Genomic DNA, 16,197 nt, shown 5'->3' on the forward strand with positions numbered 1-16,197 from the left:
TGTATCGACTGGCTGAAAAGGATAATCTGCGAAGCTTTTCCGAGACAGTTTCGTCCTCTTGAGCATTGGTTTCTTTCTGAGCATTGGAGCTGATTCAGCATCATCAGGAGGCTCAGGTCTTTTAAAGGAGCATGGGGCTTGTAACAACTTCTTCTTCTTTTTCTTGTTCTTCCGTCTTCTAGCATAATCTTCATCATCAGTGTCACTCCATTGATCAGCACAGTCACAGTCAGAATCGCACATAGAGGGATCAACATCCCAAATGAAGTGGCCATTTATGTGAGAGACGTAAACAGGTTTTCCATTCTCATAGAAATGCACTGGTGGATCATTTTGATCATGAGTTGTTTGCACCTGAACAGGAGAGATCATATTGATCCTTCTGAAGGATGATCTTCGCAGTGAAATTCGTTTGGTCATTCCAGGTTTCTGGAAAACAGTCGTCACCGTACCATCACTATTATGAGTAATAGTTGGAGGTGCTGTAGTATGAACATCAACCTGTTCTTTTGGGAAAGTTTTCTCATAATCAGTAATCCATTCCAACAAAATGATAGAAGAAAGTTCTTCAGTAGTGATCATCCTTGGAATGTTTACGATTGCAGGTCCTCCAGCACTGTCTGTAAACATGAATAATGCCTCTCCAGTGGTGTTTGGGAGATTAAGATCAAGAGCATGATCCTGGATTCTGTAGAGAACTTGGTGATGTAAGGTGGCCTGTTCAGCATTAGAGTCTTGAATTACTCCTACCAATTGTATTTGGATTTTCAACCTTTGACTTATCGTAGGATCTGATAATCTCATGGTGAAATTAGGAGCTATAGTAAGAATGACACTTCCATTTGAGAGTGTTGTTACTAATGCTCCAATCAAGGCATGTTGATATTCTTTGAAAGTAGTATCTAAAAGAGCAACTTTAGCTGTTACCGGAAGAGATCTCCTTCCATGAAGGGTAAGAATGAGCCTGACAGTCCCTAGATGCATATGAGTGTAGCCTTGGTTTTAGTAGTTTTGGATAAGTTCTTGTGGGATTTCTAAGGTTATGTATTGTTCAGCAGTAGTGGCTTTTAAACCACACTGTTGGAGATTAGAGGACTGGATGACTTCTTTGGGAGGAGGAGAAGGGTTTCTATGGATGAGATAGCGAATAGAAGTGAGGGTTGATTTCTTTTGTCTGTGGTAGAAAGAGTAAGGACTTATGAGAGGGTACTCAGTGGTCGGGGTTCGAGAGTCTTCTAGAACATGAGTGAATTCTACCAACTGATCAATCTTATTTCCAAGAATTTTCTTTAAACTGGAGGGTAATCGGTCTATGCTCAGAGGGGTAGAGTGATGTATAGATTGAGAAAAACTTGATGAGTCTGTGAGATTCATGATTATGTTTAGTGATTCTCTCTTACTTGCTTTTACTAGTAATACCTTCTTCTTCTTTTAGTCATTATATACTAGAAGACAAGTATATAATGTACGTGAACGTACTTATTATAAGTTGGTTTTATCTGTAACGAATTCATCACAAGACAAACTCATGAGACTACGTAGTGCGATCAATTTCACAATGAAAATTACATGTGTTAATGGTAACATTGACTAATCACTAATTGGATCTGTATCTTTTCATTTATTCTATAGGTAGTTATTATCATTAGATTAGATAGATGAACCTATTATGGTAATTTTTTGAGTTTGTCAATCAAAATTCATGATCGGATTATTCGGGGAAGACTTTTGTGATGTATTTTTAATTGTTGGGTACATGTATTCCATTATCACAACATCCAAGCATGTATTGTATAATAATGATGAACGTGGATCTTTTAAATTTTAAATTTTTATTTTAGAGGATAAAATAAAATTTTTTATCATTAAATATTTTCTCTTTCATGTTTTTTTAGTTTTACTTATGAAATAAATAGTGATAGAACTATGGGTGGCAATATGTATCCTACCCGCGGGTACTCAACCCGACTCCACTCGCCTGGGTAGGGTTACCAACCCGATCCGCAGCGGGTAGGGTAGGGTGCGAGTAGGGTTTTCGTGCGGGTCGGGTAGGGTGCGGGTTGAGTCTCAACCCTACCCGATCAACCCGCACCCTATATATGTATATGTTATATACTTATATAAAAATATATTTTAAGTGGATATGAACTAAAAACTTCTCACTAAATACAAAAGATCCTTAGTCATTAAAAGAAGATCATTAATTGATAATTTAATAAATTTTTTTTACATAAAAATCAGTTCTATTTTAAATTATCATAAAGTTATATAATAACGTTGCATTTTTTTGTAACCCGCGGGTAGAATTGGGTATCCGCGGGTTAAGAGCGGGTAGGATTAGGTTGAGTTTATATAAAAATCTCAATCCGCGGGTAAGGTTAGGGTTGACTCCAAACCCTACCCTACCCTACCCATTGCCACCCCTAGATAGAACATATTTTACCTTTTAAAGTAAAATTTAAAATTTAAAATTTAAATTCCAAATTCAACAATGATAATGGTATGATTACACTTTATTAATATTATAATAAGAGATTAATTTTGATACAATAATATAATATAAAATATTTTACACAATCGTCTAATCACATTTATTTTTTCGAATGATTATTCACACAGTGAATAAAAAAATAATTCTTTTTACTAGCATAATCATACTTAATTTAATGCACGTATAATTTTATACTAATTATGTATTAAAATTAAATTCTGATAATAAATATCATAAATAAGAACGGAATTGGTTTAGTAAATGTATAACTATTAAAAGACTATACTAGAAAATTTGATTATTTAATAGTTGGTAGGGTAGTTAACATGTGAATTTTGGGGAAACATCAATCAAGGTGTCTGCAAGGTGTGCATATATATAGCACTAGAAGCCACGCAAAACCGCTTTAAAACTTTGAATTGGCTTTTACAGCTAAGCTCTAAATGTAGTACACATTATTTTAATTTATAAGGTCAAATTTGAGATATTCGTACAAAGTCGTTTATGAATTAGTACAATTTTGAGATATTCATAAGGTTACTGAAATTAAATAAGTGCTTACACAATTAATTACGATAACTAATTATTTTTAGTTGAGTCCATATCATTTCCGATCTGTGGCAAGTTGCAATCAAGATTACATTATATTCCTTGGAGAAACTTACTTACTATATTATTGTCAAACTCTTGTACTATATACGTACTTAGCTTATTCAATATGTATGTATATCGAAAATTATTACTATAAACTATAAAGTAAAAAAAAAATTTCAAATATACTGATACACCGGTGTTTTAGTAATTTTTAATTATTAATCTTAATTATATATATTATATATATTTTTTATAATTAAGATCAACAATTAAAAATTATTGAAACACTAGTATACCGATATACTTGAAAATTTTTCTAAAGTAAAATGAGGTATAAATATGTATCTTACTAATGTACGATGTAATAAGGATGCAGTTTTAAAATATTATAAAAAAATATTTTACTAAAATTTATTATGAAAAGTATAATTATTTTATATTTTTTATACATTAAATGTATAAATATATTCAAACATAAAATAGCTAAATCCTATAAATATAATGCAATTTATTATAAGAGTAAGAAATACTATTCTAGTTAAAATTTGGACTCAAGTCCTATAACACAATTCTAATCAATGCTGTTGTCTTCAATTAATTAATCCCTTATGAATTTATCATCAACTATTAATAAATAACTTCTCCCTTTTTATCATCATCATCATCATCATTATGAATAATTTTTGTTTGCTTTAATTGATAACAGGCATCTAATTAAAAATGTTCAAATAACTAATTATATCTAAACAGGAGTATTGGTTTAATTATTTTAATACATGGGCAATGTGAAAGCAAGACAATTGAAGCAAAGATCCCAAGGTAGCAAGGTGAAAAATTAAAAACATATTCTTTTGATGGCTACAGGGCACTAATTAATTAATAATTATACTCGGGGAATCGGAGAAAAAACAATACAAGAGAAAATGAAGATGCATTCTCATTTTTGTTTTATGCTTAGTTAGCTCTATTCATGTTTGAAAAATGGGGCATAAATAATTGAAAAGGATGATAATTAAAGTCTCTAGCTTATTCTTATACCGACACAGAAATAATTCCATGTGGCACTGCAGATTTTACACCTACTCCATCACTGCCACAAGGTGGATCGGACGGCTAATTTGATAACGTTAAGTAGCTATCAGAATTGATGGGAGCTAAAAGAAGTTACAAATTTACCTCTCTAAATTAATAGACTAAGTGCGTTAATTTTAACAAAAATGTTTGGGGCTAAAATTTTAGATTTATAGGTAGGGATGTCAATGGGGCAGGGCGGGGGCGGGGGTGCCTCCCTGCTCCCCATCCCCGCCCTCAGATTTGCTCCCCATTCCCGCCTCATTTTCCGTCGTGGGGGAATATTGTTCCCCATCCCCATTCTCCACGGGACCCCATTTTCCGTGGGGACCCCATTCCCCATGTACATAATAGTTCTAACTAATTATTAATTTCCATATGAATAGAACTACAAGTATCTATCTTATACAAAAACTGCAAGATTTTATACAAAAAAGTCTAAATGATACAATGGTGACTTCTTTCGAAATAACGCAATGGGGACGCAACGACGAGTCAAAGGACAAAGTAGTAGATGAGGTGGGAGACGCGGCAACAGAGAGGAGAATGGACACGACGGCAGAGTTACGAAAAGGAACGCCGCAAAAAGAAATTACGACGCGGTAAGGGTGATGGCACGGTGAGGTGTGACGATGCGGTGAGAAGGGTAACGAGGGGGTGGCTGCAGAGAGGTTGGATGAAGTATGGACTGCCTTAGGAATCTCTGAATTGAAGAAGGGTTATGCAAATAAAGATTAGGAGTTTTGGGTTTTTATATATATGTGTGTGAGAAATGTCTAAAAAACATATATGAGAAATAAACTATTAATGATAATTCAAGGAATTCATAAATTTCGGAGAATAGCGGGGACGGGGCGGGGATTCCCGCTCGGGTCCCCACGCCTGCTTCGGGAGAATTTTGTCCCCCATCCCCATCCCCGCGGAAAAAATTTCCCACAATCGGATTCCCATTCGGGGCAGTCCCCGTAGGAATCCCCGCGTTTCAGAGAATTTTGCCATCCCTATTTATAGGTAGTCATGATTTACTTTTTTTTTTTTTTACATTCATTAATTACTGCTATAATAAATATATAATATTAGATATAATAAATTTATCATTATAAATGTTACATACACAAAATTATAAATTTTAAATTAAATAAGACCATTTTAGTTATTATCTTTTTAATATTATTTTAATTTAATTGGGGTATTTAAGATTTTATAAATTAAAGAATGGAGTGTTAATGGACACTCAATTCACTTTAATAATAGAGTTAAAAAGTAATTTGAATTTATTCTTAATACTTAGGATTTTTTTTTTAAATTTCTATGTAAAATATTAGGAATAAAATTAAAACTTTTTAAAAATAATTTTGATACAAATAAAAAATGTTGAAAATAAAATTGAATGAATTGAAAACATTAGAAATAAAATTAAATATTAAAAATATTTTAAAAAAATATTAAAGACAAACAAAATATACTTTACATAACCTAAAATAAGTGTATTATACAAGTTATAGTTTAAATATGTAACATATAATATAAAGTGCTTGATAATCCAATTGAAGAGTGCCTTAAAATAGAAGTGAATGGGATTGTTATTGCATCCACACCACATATCAAATTAAAAAAAAATGGAAGATGCTCCCATCAAAACCCATAAAACATTCTTATGTGTCGCATTGTTATTGGACGTATTAATGAATAAGTTATTTTTGAATTTCTTAATAAATTAGAATAAAATCGATTTTTTATAACAATAACAATAAACTTAATTGTTATCAAATCCGGTCGAACTGACTAATTTACATAACCCACTAAATCTTTTTTTTAAACAAAAATCAGGGATATATTTATCTTTTTATTAAAAAAATTTAAATATAATCGATCGGATCAAATTGAGTCTAATAATTATAATACGGACAATTAGATTTATTATTGTTGCTATAATAAACCAATTTTATTTTAGTTTATTAAAAAATAAATTATTAACCGATTTAATAAAAATGTTCAATAATATCATAACACATATAAACGTCTAAAAAAAAATATTTTTAGTGTCTTTATCCAAGTGATCTCCAAACAAAAATGCAAGCAGCCAAAGTCAAAGTGGCCAGTGGCCTCCCTTCAAAGGTCCTCGAGTTTCAGATTCAGTTTCGATCTGGTGTTTAGTATTTGGGTTCTTCTGAAGGTTTCCGAGTTTTATATGATTCCAATACTTGATTATTTATTTATTTGATTGTTATTTATACGAAAATATCTTTATATAATAATAATAATAATAATATTTACATATATTAGGTTAAGTAATTTATTTAAATATACTAAATTATTTAAAAAAAATTAAAAAAATATATATTTAATAATTTAATAAAGTATATCTGTAATAAAGGATTTGGTTGTGTTTTGATGGTGGACTCCACTTTCACTGAATGAATATGTAAAATTGTAACTTTGTAAGGAAATTAAATCTCAATTTGGCTCCTAAAATTTGGTCTAATACTCAAAATGACTTCATAATTTTGTTAGTCCCAATTAGAACCTTTAAATTTGTAATTGTGACTCCAATTTACTCCTGCGATCATCTCCGTCACCGGAATGCTGATCTAGCGCAATTGCATGACATAGTGGACACTACTTAAACGACGGCGCATTGGTTTCGCGCTCAAACCCTTTGGAAACCACGTAGTGTAAGGATTTTCTGGATGTTTTGCAACATATGATCATCCTAATGGAAAGAAAGAGAGTTTTAACCCACAAAGATGATCGCAGGGGCAAGTCAGAGCCACAATTATAAATTTGGGAGTTCTAATTGGAGCCAACGAAATTGTGGGGTCATTCTGAGTATCAGACTAAATTTCAGGAGCCAAATTGAGATTTAACTCCTTTGTAAGATATCTCTCTTTCCTGAATTTATCTCTGTCTTTTAGACTGCATTTTGTTTATAAGAATAAGACACTGAAACAGAAATATAAAAATATAAAATTATATTTACTAGTGATACTAAATTAGTGTATTTTATATTTATTCTAACAAAAATACTGAAACATTAACGAATAACACAATTTATTTTTTATTTGTTATTTTATTATTTTTATTAATTTTTTATAATTATATTTTTTCCTAAATTTTTTGAATAAAAAAATAAAAATAAATTAAAATTTCATAATTTATTTTAATTTATCACCAAATAAAATAAAAAACACTAATTTTTATATTTTTATCATTTACATTTTATTCTCAGTGTCCTATCTTATCTTATTATCAGAACCAAGCGCAGCCTTATTTCCCTTAATTACCTCTCTTCCCTATAGCTAGCCACCTCCCCCCAAAGAATCCAAAAACATTTTCTTAAAGACTCGTAAATTTGCTTAATTATTGCTGACACCGTCATATTCCTCCTTAATCACACTAATAATTACTCAATTTTATAATACACACGTATATAATCAAGACTCATCTCTAATTAAAAACCTAATAATGCTCCCTAGTTCCTATAAATCATGTCCCTAGTTGGTAAGGATTTTTCTTTCTTTCTTTCTTTTTTTAATTAAAGGATCAAAATAACCGGTAAAATGACTATATATATATACATACATAAAATAGATCAAGTAGTGATATTTAATGAAATGATATTGTTGCACGCAACTCAAGTGTTGATGATAATTATTAATTAATTAATTAAGGGAAGACAATGATAATATAAGGAGTATATGCTTTTGCAGATGCCATGCAAATAAAGAGAAAAAGATTTCCAAAGTTTGAAAAAATGCAAGGTTTAGCACATGGGGACAAGTGTGATTTTATCCAGATCTTACCTTTTTCCATTTTTTCCCTCTCATTGCTTGGCCCCAGAGCTTTGAAGTGCAATCATATTCATGTGCATGCAATCAACAGCACCAAATATGAAATATCATTCACCTTTTGGGTGAAAAAAAAAATAAAGAAAATAAAGAACCATTGTTTCCTTAAGTAATGATCCCCTATTATTAAAGTTTCTTACACACGCTTTTCCTTTTGTTCTTTTGCTATAAATAAATATTCTTGTATCACAATTAAAAGTTGCACATCACTCGCTCATCACTTCACATCACAGCAGAATCAAATTAAGCTATGTATTATAATTATATAATTATGTCACTAAAATACAACATACGTACCTAATTTCATGGCATTGGAATTGAACTACAGTCCAAGAAATCCCAAAAAATTCCCAATACATATATATAAGTCTTTAATCATAGTCCCAGATCTAACCATGAAATTTAACTGCACACTTCTTACAAGTTACAATGTCCTAGTATGTTGGACATAGATGTTGGCAAAGGAATCCCCAATACATTGGAGAAAATTAAAATATAAATTAAAATAAAATAAAATAAAAAATACAACCCTGGTAGTACTGAATAAAAGAGACCCCACTGTAATCAATACAACAAATAAGAAGAAAACACAAAGTGAGTTATGGCTAAGGTTAGGCAAGCAGGGATGATGATTTTATTGGCTATTTTGTTTATTGCTTAGCTTTGGGAGATTTTACGAAATAAGAAAAAGAAAATAAAGAAAATTATTAAATTCTGACAAGTTACAATCATGCCAAGGGAAAAAGGGCTGATAGAGATAAATTATATAAGATCAGCATTTATAGTTCTAATTAATAAAAATAGCACTTGAAGCTATCCATTGGTTCAATCTATTAGTCTTTTGATATCATGCTGATGTGTATTAATTTTTCTTTTTCTATTTTAGTAAGTAAAACCACTCAGATGGATAATAAATAACACCACAGTTCAGCGAATTAAAATTTCATCTTCCAATTTTCTAACAATCAAGGAAAGTAATGCAGCAAGTTCATGAGTAGTCCAACTATAGGGTACCATCTAACTTTCATATAAACTATTATAGGAAAAAATCGAAAAAATAAATGAACCTTTTATAGGATGTGTGATATTTAATGTGTGGGACGTTTTATTGATATATAATCAATCATCAAAATGGAAGAAGTTGTTTTTGCTTGCAATGAAAATATTATAATCACAACAAAACAAAGTACTCATCAATAACAATTATTTATTTATTTATTTATTTATTCTGACATGAACAATAATTGCTTTAACTTTATTAGTCTTTTACCATAGCCAATTTTCTTTCACTTGTGTAATCTTTGTACGTAAAAGAAGCAGAATGGACCACCTGCCGACTACACAAACTGTCAAAGAAATTTATATATAAACCAATGTGAAGTCGATTTTTGAAAGAGATGGAACTGAATTTTCATCATCCGAAATGATAATCTATTGCCTATTTGCCTAAGCCATAGTTTTTAAGCTTTCTTTAAGTTAAATTATATGGTATTATTCATTGTTATAAAGTGTTTTCAAATAAATATCTTTCCCTAAATACTTCCTGTATTAAATATTTTTTTTTTAAATATAACATTTTTTTTAAGATGATGGAAATTGTAGTTGCCGGAAAAAAAGACTATGTAAATTGTAGTTAAAATAAATTGCATCAAATAGAAAGGATATCAGTATCCTCATTAAAACAAGGAAACCAAAAACCAAAAATGTTTCTATATTATTTTCTTGTTAAAATATTAAAATATAATATTTATGTCCAAATATATTAAAATTGAAAAAAATTGGTCTGAAATTATTAACTTTTAGAAACTATATTAGGTCACACAAACCAACTAAATGAGAAACACCAAAAAAATAAAACCAACCCATTGGGAATTGGGAAACAGGAAACCCACTACACAACACTCACATACCTAGAGGGAAAAAATAGACGAGCGTCCTTTTTTTTTTTTTGGTATTTATAGTGGAGCTTTCTATTATGTCATTTTCCCATTATCTGCACAAGCCCATGAGCCCAACGGTATTCTATTATTTTGGTCAGTACATAAGCCCAATAGTCTACCAAATTTAGTTTAATTGTTTGAGATATAAGATTGATTTAAGGCCCAAAAATTATAAAATATCATAAAATAATATTTGTAAAAACGGATTGAAGACCAAAGAGAAGGTCACAAATATAGTTGATGTCAAGTATCCCGAGAGTGAACGACAAAAATGGAGTCAATTTTAGAAAGGTAAATGTCAGTCCAAAAAAAAAAAAAAGAAAGGTAAATGATAAGTCTGATTTTCATGACCAAAAAAAAATCGTATTTTTATTTTCAATAGTTTTATTTTTTTAAGATTTTATAAAAATAAATAAATAAAACAAAAAACAAACATTTTCATTATTTTCTAGTGTTTGGTCATAAAATAAAATACTAAAATAGAAAAACATTAAAAATAGAAACAAAAAGAATAAATAATCATCTCTAACCATAAAAAATTTAGGTAACTAACAAAATTAGTCATAAAAAATTTAAATAAATTTGATAACCAAAAATATATCCGATTAATAAAACTAACAATATTAATTCTATTTAAAAATTTCTAGATACCCTTCTCCTTCATCTTTCTATAAAATTTTCTTGCTCTTATCACCATCAGTGCTATTAAAAACACTTTAAAATCGAATCCAAATAGAAAATAAATCCTACATCACAATCTCGACACTGCAATCTGATAGAGTAGGAGGGCCCTGAGCAGGTCATATCTGTCCTTCTCAGACTCTCCCTTCTTGGTCTCCGCCTCCGATGACAAGACCCTCCGACTCTAGGACATACCGATCGATTCTCTCATCAAAACCCTCTACAGCGCATGTGGTTGGTTATGGTTGGGTACTTATGATATCACCGAGGAAGCTACCATGGTGATGTTCTTATTGATTTTCAAGGTTTGAAATTTTAGCGGGTTCTTGATGGTTGTGGAGGTGGTTTCGGTACCGTACTGGTAGGACAATTGGTTATGGAGAAGAGAAGGTAGAAGGCAGTAGAGATGGTAGAGTTTGGGTTTAAAGATGGAGGAGCAAGAGTAAGGAGAATGTGAAGAAAGGTTATTGTTGGGAGAATTTCTGTAGAGAAAGAGGTAATAAGGAAAGAAGAAAGGAAAAAGGATATTTGCGAAATTTTTTAATAGTTAACATTTTATTAGTTTTGTCAATCAGAGGTAAATTTTGATGGTTACTGAATTTATTTAAATCTTCTATGGTCAAAAATAGTTATTTACTCAAACAAAAACAAGAACCGAACACTCCCAAAGAATTCATACCAAGGATATAGACACATTATTTGCCAATCAGAAACAAACTTTTTTATTTGGACATCTCAAAGCAAATGCTACGATTAACAAGAAATCCTGTTTCAGATTAAACTTAACAATATTTATACAACACCGGTATTTGGCTACGACCACCCCAAAATCTGTTTGTTAGATTTGCTCAAATGTAATTGGGAGTTTCATTACTCGGCCTTTCTAATAATACTATGCGCATGTCAAGGACTCTAGTCGCGATTGTAGCCACGAGGGTGACACTAAACCAAACTCGCACGCATCAAGCATTTAACGAACACTCTCGCACCCGCGCGAAGATGATGTACAAAGGACATGGACAATATGATGAGCATAAAAAACTAAATGCCTTAGGTGAACCAGCTCACCTCTTGCTGCGAGGTCCAACTCCAGATCTAGGGCCGGGGAACCGTGAAAACTGGAGCCGCAAGTGACTGGACTCAGGATTGAGCTCATCCACTTTATAACCTGTGCCATCCAACCACAGGGTCAGCATAATTTTGTGAAGAAAGCATTGACCAATTATATCCAAATCTACGAGCTTTGAATGACTAAAGTACTAACGAATATGGCAAGTACCAGTACCTGCTGCTGACCACGCACATGACCTACTACACTAAAATGAATAGAATTTTGGGGTTTGGACTAATTAAAAAAAGTTTCACGATATTTGATGATCGGGGATTCGTGGTGCCATGTTAAAGCCATAGCATTAAAGAACAGGATTACATTCCAATCACGATGGTGTAGTCATTAGTGAGCAGGATGGTAGCTTGGTCTGCTCATTCTAAGAAATCATGGAAGTTGGAACTTATTTATTGTACAGTATAGTTTGAATGAACCTTAAAATCTGAAGTAATGATATCCACTGTAACAATAATTTACAACTTTTACGATGATATCCTTATAGTTCAATAGAACATCGAGAAATTTCCTTAGTCAAATAAGCATATCATATTTCTGCAGTTGTTTATCGAATTTCAGTATAACTAAATTAATTTTTTGATTCAAAATTATAGGGTATTTAAAACTTATTACTACTTAATATTAACATAGAAGGCCGAATAATCGAATATTATATAATTAGAACATGAAAATTAATCTCCTATAACAGCAGGAAACAAAATGATACCTTGCAAGGCACTCAAAGCAGTAGCTGCACAAGCTGGGTTTGCAAAATCCACAAAACAAAGGATTAAAGGATCTCCACCACGCTGCAATGACCAGGAGTTTCATCATGAAGAACATAATTGAACTTTCAAAAAGCTACCAGAATAGTGACAAACCAAGCCAGGAAAAGCATGACAAGTTACAGAGTACACTTACACGTTTGGATTCTTTGCTCACAAGTCTCACTTCTCTATATCCAACAAAAGGGCGGAAAATATCTAAAGATGACATTAAGGAATTTGAATAACTTGCGAGAGAGAGAGAGAGAGATGAAGGTATGAGAAAATAAAATATAAACATATCTGGTAAATCAAAATCAACAACAAAAGGATACGAGCCACTTCCCTTCTCGTGCTGTCAGACGGAAGACCTTCAACATATAAAGTACTTGAAGCATCTGGTGGTAGCGGTACTGTCTCAGGTCCTGGCCTGGAAACTGCATCTAACTGACCACCATAACTGACATTCCGTCCATTTCGTGCAATATCAGGAGGACCACCCCCAGGACGCCCCATGACAGCAGAATCAGCTAGCGAAGGACCTGGCAACCCACCAACACTCCTTCCTAATCCAACATTGCCAATTGTACTAGCTTCTCCACCAGAATTAAAAGATGTAAGCTGCTTCAAAGTAAAACATGACATATTTTCAACAACTAGCAACGGAGGTGCATGCAGGCACAAAAGCATCATGTAAATAAAAGGGGTTCAGATGTTACCCCTCCACTCTGAAGGTAGCGGTCATAAGCAGATCCAAGCGTTTTTGTGTCCTTTATCATTCGGCGGTCATCATCTCGAGCGATATAATTATGCATCTCATTACCCGAAGTCAGACCAGAAGCTGACATTTCTGCATCAAAACAAAATCTATTCTTACAATTTATTCACTAGCAAAAAGAACTAAAGCTGAAGCACACACTCTGTCTCTAACAAAAACCACTTCCATCTATTTACAATATCATACACCATAGCTTTTTCTACTATGATAATCACCGACAACACTGAAATACCACATCTAACTAAAAATTATGCTGGATGCTACATGACTCACAAACTAAATGGCACATACGCCCCACAATTACAATGCAAAATACTCTTAAAAAATAAGACGTCCATGCTACAAGATGCACCTTCCACCTTCCGGAGTTTCAAACTTACTACTGGAACAACCAACTATACAACAGGCAGCAACTCTATATTCTTAGTCTGTCCAACTTGTTCATTTTAGAATAGCTCATCTGTTTTCAGAATTGACACTCAAAACTCCACAGGATCCTTTGTGTTCTTACATCAAATCCTAATATTGAAAGCCCAAAAACTAATATTTTACCAATTCACCATGCACAAAAGCGAGAAATGATTAGTATGATTATATTCACCTATTAAACTTTCTAAAACAATAGTAACTCAAATTCCTATCGAAGGAAAACATACTAGGCAGGATATAGATATGCAGGCGCTATAATCTATTGATACATCACTTACCAACAAAGTCGCCCACCAATTTGATTACCATTAAGGCATTACCAAGAATCCAAGAATTATTGCTTAAAAGGAGATATCATCATGAAACCCCTTCTCAATTTGCAAATAAAAACTATCCTCCGTGTAAAGCTCACAGAAACACTTACTCTTTTCACAATTCACAACACATCCCCCGTGCCCTAAGTTACACAATTCAGATAACCACAACCTCAACAAAATTTCAGCTCCTTGGAGCACAAAATCGCTATCACAGATCAATCTAATTGTACTACTTAGTAATCCAAGAACAAGAAAAGAAATTTCCAAATAAAAAATTTCAACTTTTGCCATCTGAACAATTGAAAACGAATTTTCAGCGACGATGCGTGACATTTAACGGGAAAAGTAAACATCATTGAAGAAAAATGGGGATTTGGGCGGGGGAGGAGGGATAAGAACGAACCGAAATCAGTACGAGGTCGTTTGAACATAGCGGAAGAAGGAGGAAGCGCCTGCTGCCGATTCCAGAAGCCATCCGCCATGGCGAGAGATCGAGACAAATAGCAAAAGTTGATGGATTTCAGGGGTTGGATGGAGCGAAGACAAAGAACGAGGTGTCAATCACAAACCCTAATTCGCAATGAAATCAAATTTTCATACCCTAATAATCGACCGGTCCTGATCCCATTTGGTAGTCTCTGAAAGATGGAAAAAATAATAATAGAAAAAAAAAAACAATTAAACAAGGCCACCGTTGGGAAATTGAGAGAAAAACTGTTAATTCCATACTCTTTTGTAAATTTAAACAAACTAGTGCACAGATTTTGTATTTATATTTTTAAATATTTAAAAAAAATACACAAAGTAATTATTATCTTAAAAAAATTTTAAAATCGTTATCAAAATCAAAGTTTAATTTGAGACTAGTAAGTAATTATCATTTTATATTTTTTCGAAGTAAAATAAGTATTCATTATCAACCATTCTTCACATACAAGTCATTTTTTTATACAAGTCTATACAAATTATTTTACCCTAATTCACCTCACGCTCCTCTTAATTTAACTAACTTTTTAATCAACGCACAAATACATAACTGTCTTTTTCGAAAGAATTTCGTTTTCATTTTCAAATTTTCTCAACATTTACGATCTACGTTCTTTTCTATCTCTGTGTTCTCTGCATTTTCTTTTCGTTCATTCTCTACGTTTTTGTTCTGCCTCCTCCTCATATTCTGCTACTTATTCTTTTTCTTTTTCATCATCATCATTATCTTCATCATCTTTTTTTTTTCTTATTCGTCTTTTTTTTTCTTGTTTTATCTTCTCAAGTGTCTTCTTGTTTTACTCTCTTAATAAGAATAAAAACAAAAAATATCAAACAAAGAAAAAGAAGAAACACATAATGGTACAAAATTGCTTGGAAGATGATGAACTTAAATTCATTCAACTAAACGAGAAAAAAAAAGAAGAGAAAAAAATATGCAACATTAGAGGAAATATTTTTCTGTATTTGCAGCAAATTTAGGTGTAACACGAAAATATTTGAGTGTATTGTCTAAGAATTTTCGGTGTATGTGTGTGCTGATAAGTTCTGCATAATTCAAAACTCTTCATCTTTCTCCTCCTTTATCTTCTGCTACTTCTTCTTCTTCTTTTCTTATTCATCTTTTCTTTTTTGTTTTACCTTCTCAAGTTTCTTCTTGTTTTACTCTCTTAACAAGAATAAAAAAAATCAAACAAATAAGAAGAATAAACACATAATGCTGCAAAATTACTTGAAAGATGATGAACTTATATTCATTCAACTAAAAGAAAGAAAGAAATAAGGAAAAAAATGCAGCATTACAAGAAACATTTTTTTGTATTTGCAACAAATTTGGATGTAACACGAAGATATTTGAGTGTATTATTTAAAAATTTTCGATGTATGTATGCTGATAAGTTCTGCATAATTTAAAACTCTTCCTCTTCCTCCTCCTCCTCCTCATCTTCTGCTGCTTCTTCTTCTTCATCTTCTTATTTCATTTTCTCATAATTCTTTCTGAATTTAGCTTCGCAACTTCTTTCGACTTTTCGCGATGATTTTCAAAGATTTTGATCCTTATTTGAATTTTGAGCATTATTGCAGTTTTTTTTGAGAAAAAATAACTGTTTATGTTATTCAAGAGTTAGAAAAGCGGGTATTTACACGCAATCTAAACTGAAGGTCGTTTTTGTTGGGTTTTGACTAACTTGTA

At 31.9% G+C, this 16,197-nt stretch overlaps 1 protein-coding gene across 2 annotated transcripts; it reads right to left on the bottom strand.

Annotated features, from left to right (window-relative positions):
* Nucleotides 1–7,747: 7,747 nt before the first annotated feature.
* Nucleotides 7,748–14,770, bottom strand: LOC112775969 (RNA-binding protein 2). 2 transcript variants are annotated; one of them, XM_025819901.3, is made up of 7 exons: nt 14,422–14,770; nt 13,214–13,344; nt 12,830–13,115; nt 12,652–12,713; nt 12,458–12,539; nt 11,694–11,793; nt 7,748–7,998 (listed from the first exon to the last, which is right to left on the bottom strand). In XM_025819901.3, exons 1-7 carry the CDS (start codon nt 14,498–14,500, stop codon nt 7,980–7,982), a joined length of 759 nt encoding a protein of 252 aa, XP_025675686.1. In that variant the 5' UTR covers nt 14,501–14,770; the 3' UTR covers nt 7,748–7,979. The 2 variants fall into 2 exon arrangements, with proteins under 2 accessions (XP_025675686.1, XP_025675685.1); XM_025819900.3 differs by lacking the exon at nt 7,748–7,998 and adding an exon at nt 8,240–8,562.
* Between the last annotated feature and the right edge of the window lie 1,427 nt (nt 14,771–16,197).

The sequence above is a fragment of the Arachis hypogaea genome, chromosome 19 (genome assembly GCF_003086295.3).
Source record: "Arachis hypogaea cultivar Tifrunner chromosome 19, arahy.Tifrunner.gnm2.J5K5, whole genome shotgun sequence".
Taxonomy (NCBI): domain Eukaryota; kingdom Viridiplantae; phylum Streptophyta; class Magnoliopsida; order Fabales; family Fabaceae; genus Arachis; species Arachis hypogaea.

Excerpts from the sequence above, each read along its gene's own strand:
- LOC112775969 (XM_025819900.3), bottom strand. The coding sequence starts at position 14,500 with ATGGCGGATGGCTTCTGGAATCGGCAGCAGGCGCTTCCTCCTTCTTCC. Across the intron at positions 13,116-13,213 it reads GCTACCTTCAGAGTGGAGGG|CTTACATCTTTTAATTCTGG; the intron begins GTAACATCTGAA and ends ACTTTGAAGCAG. Across the intron at positions 12,540-12,651 it reads TGAGCAAAGAATCCAAACGT|CGTGGTGGAGATCCTTTAAT; the intron begins GTAAGTGTACTC and ends TGGTCATTGCAG.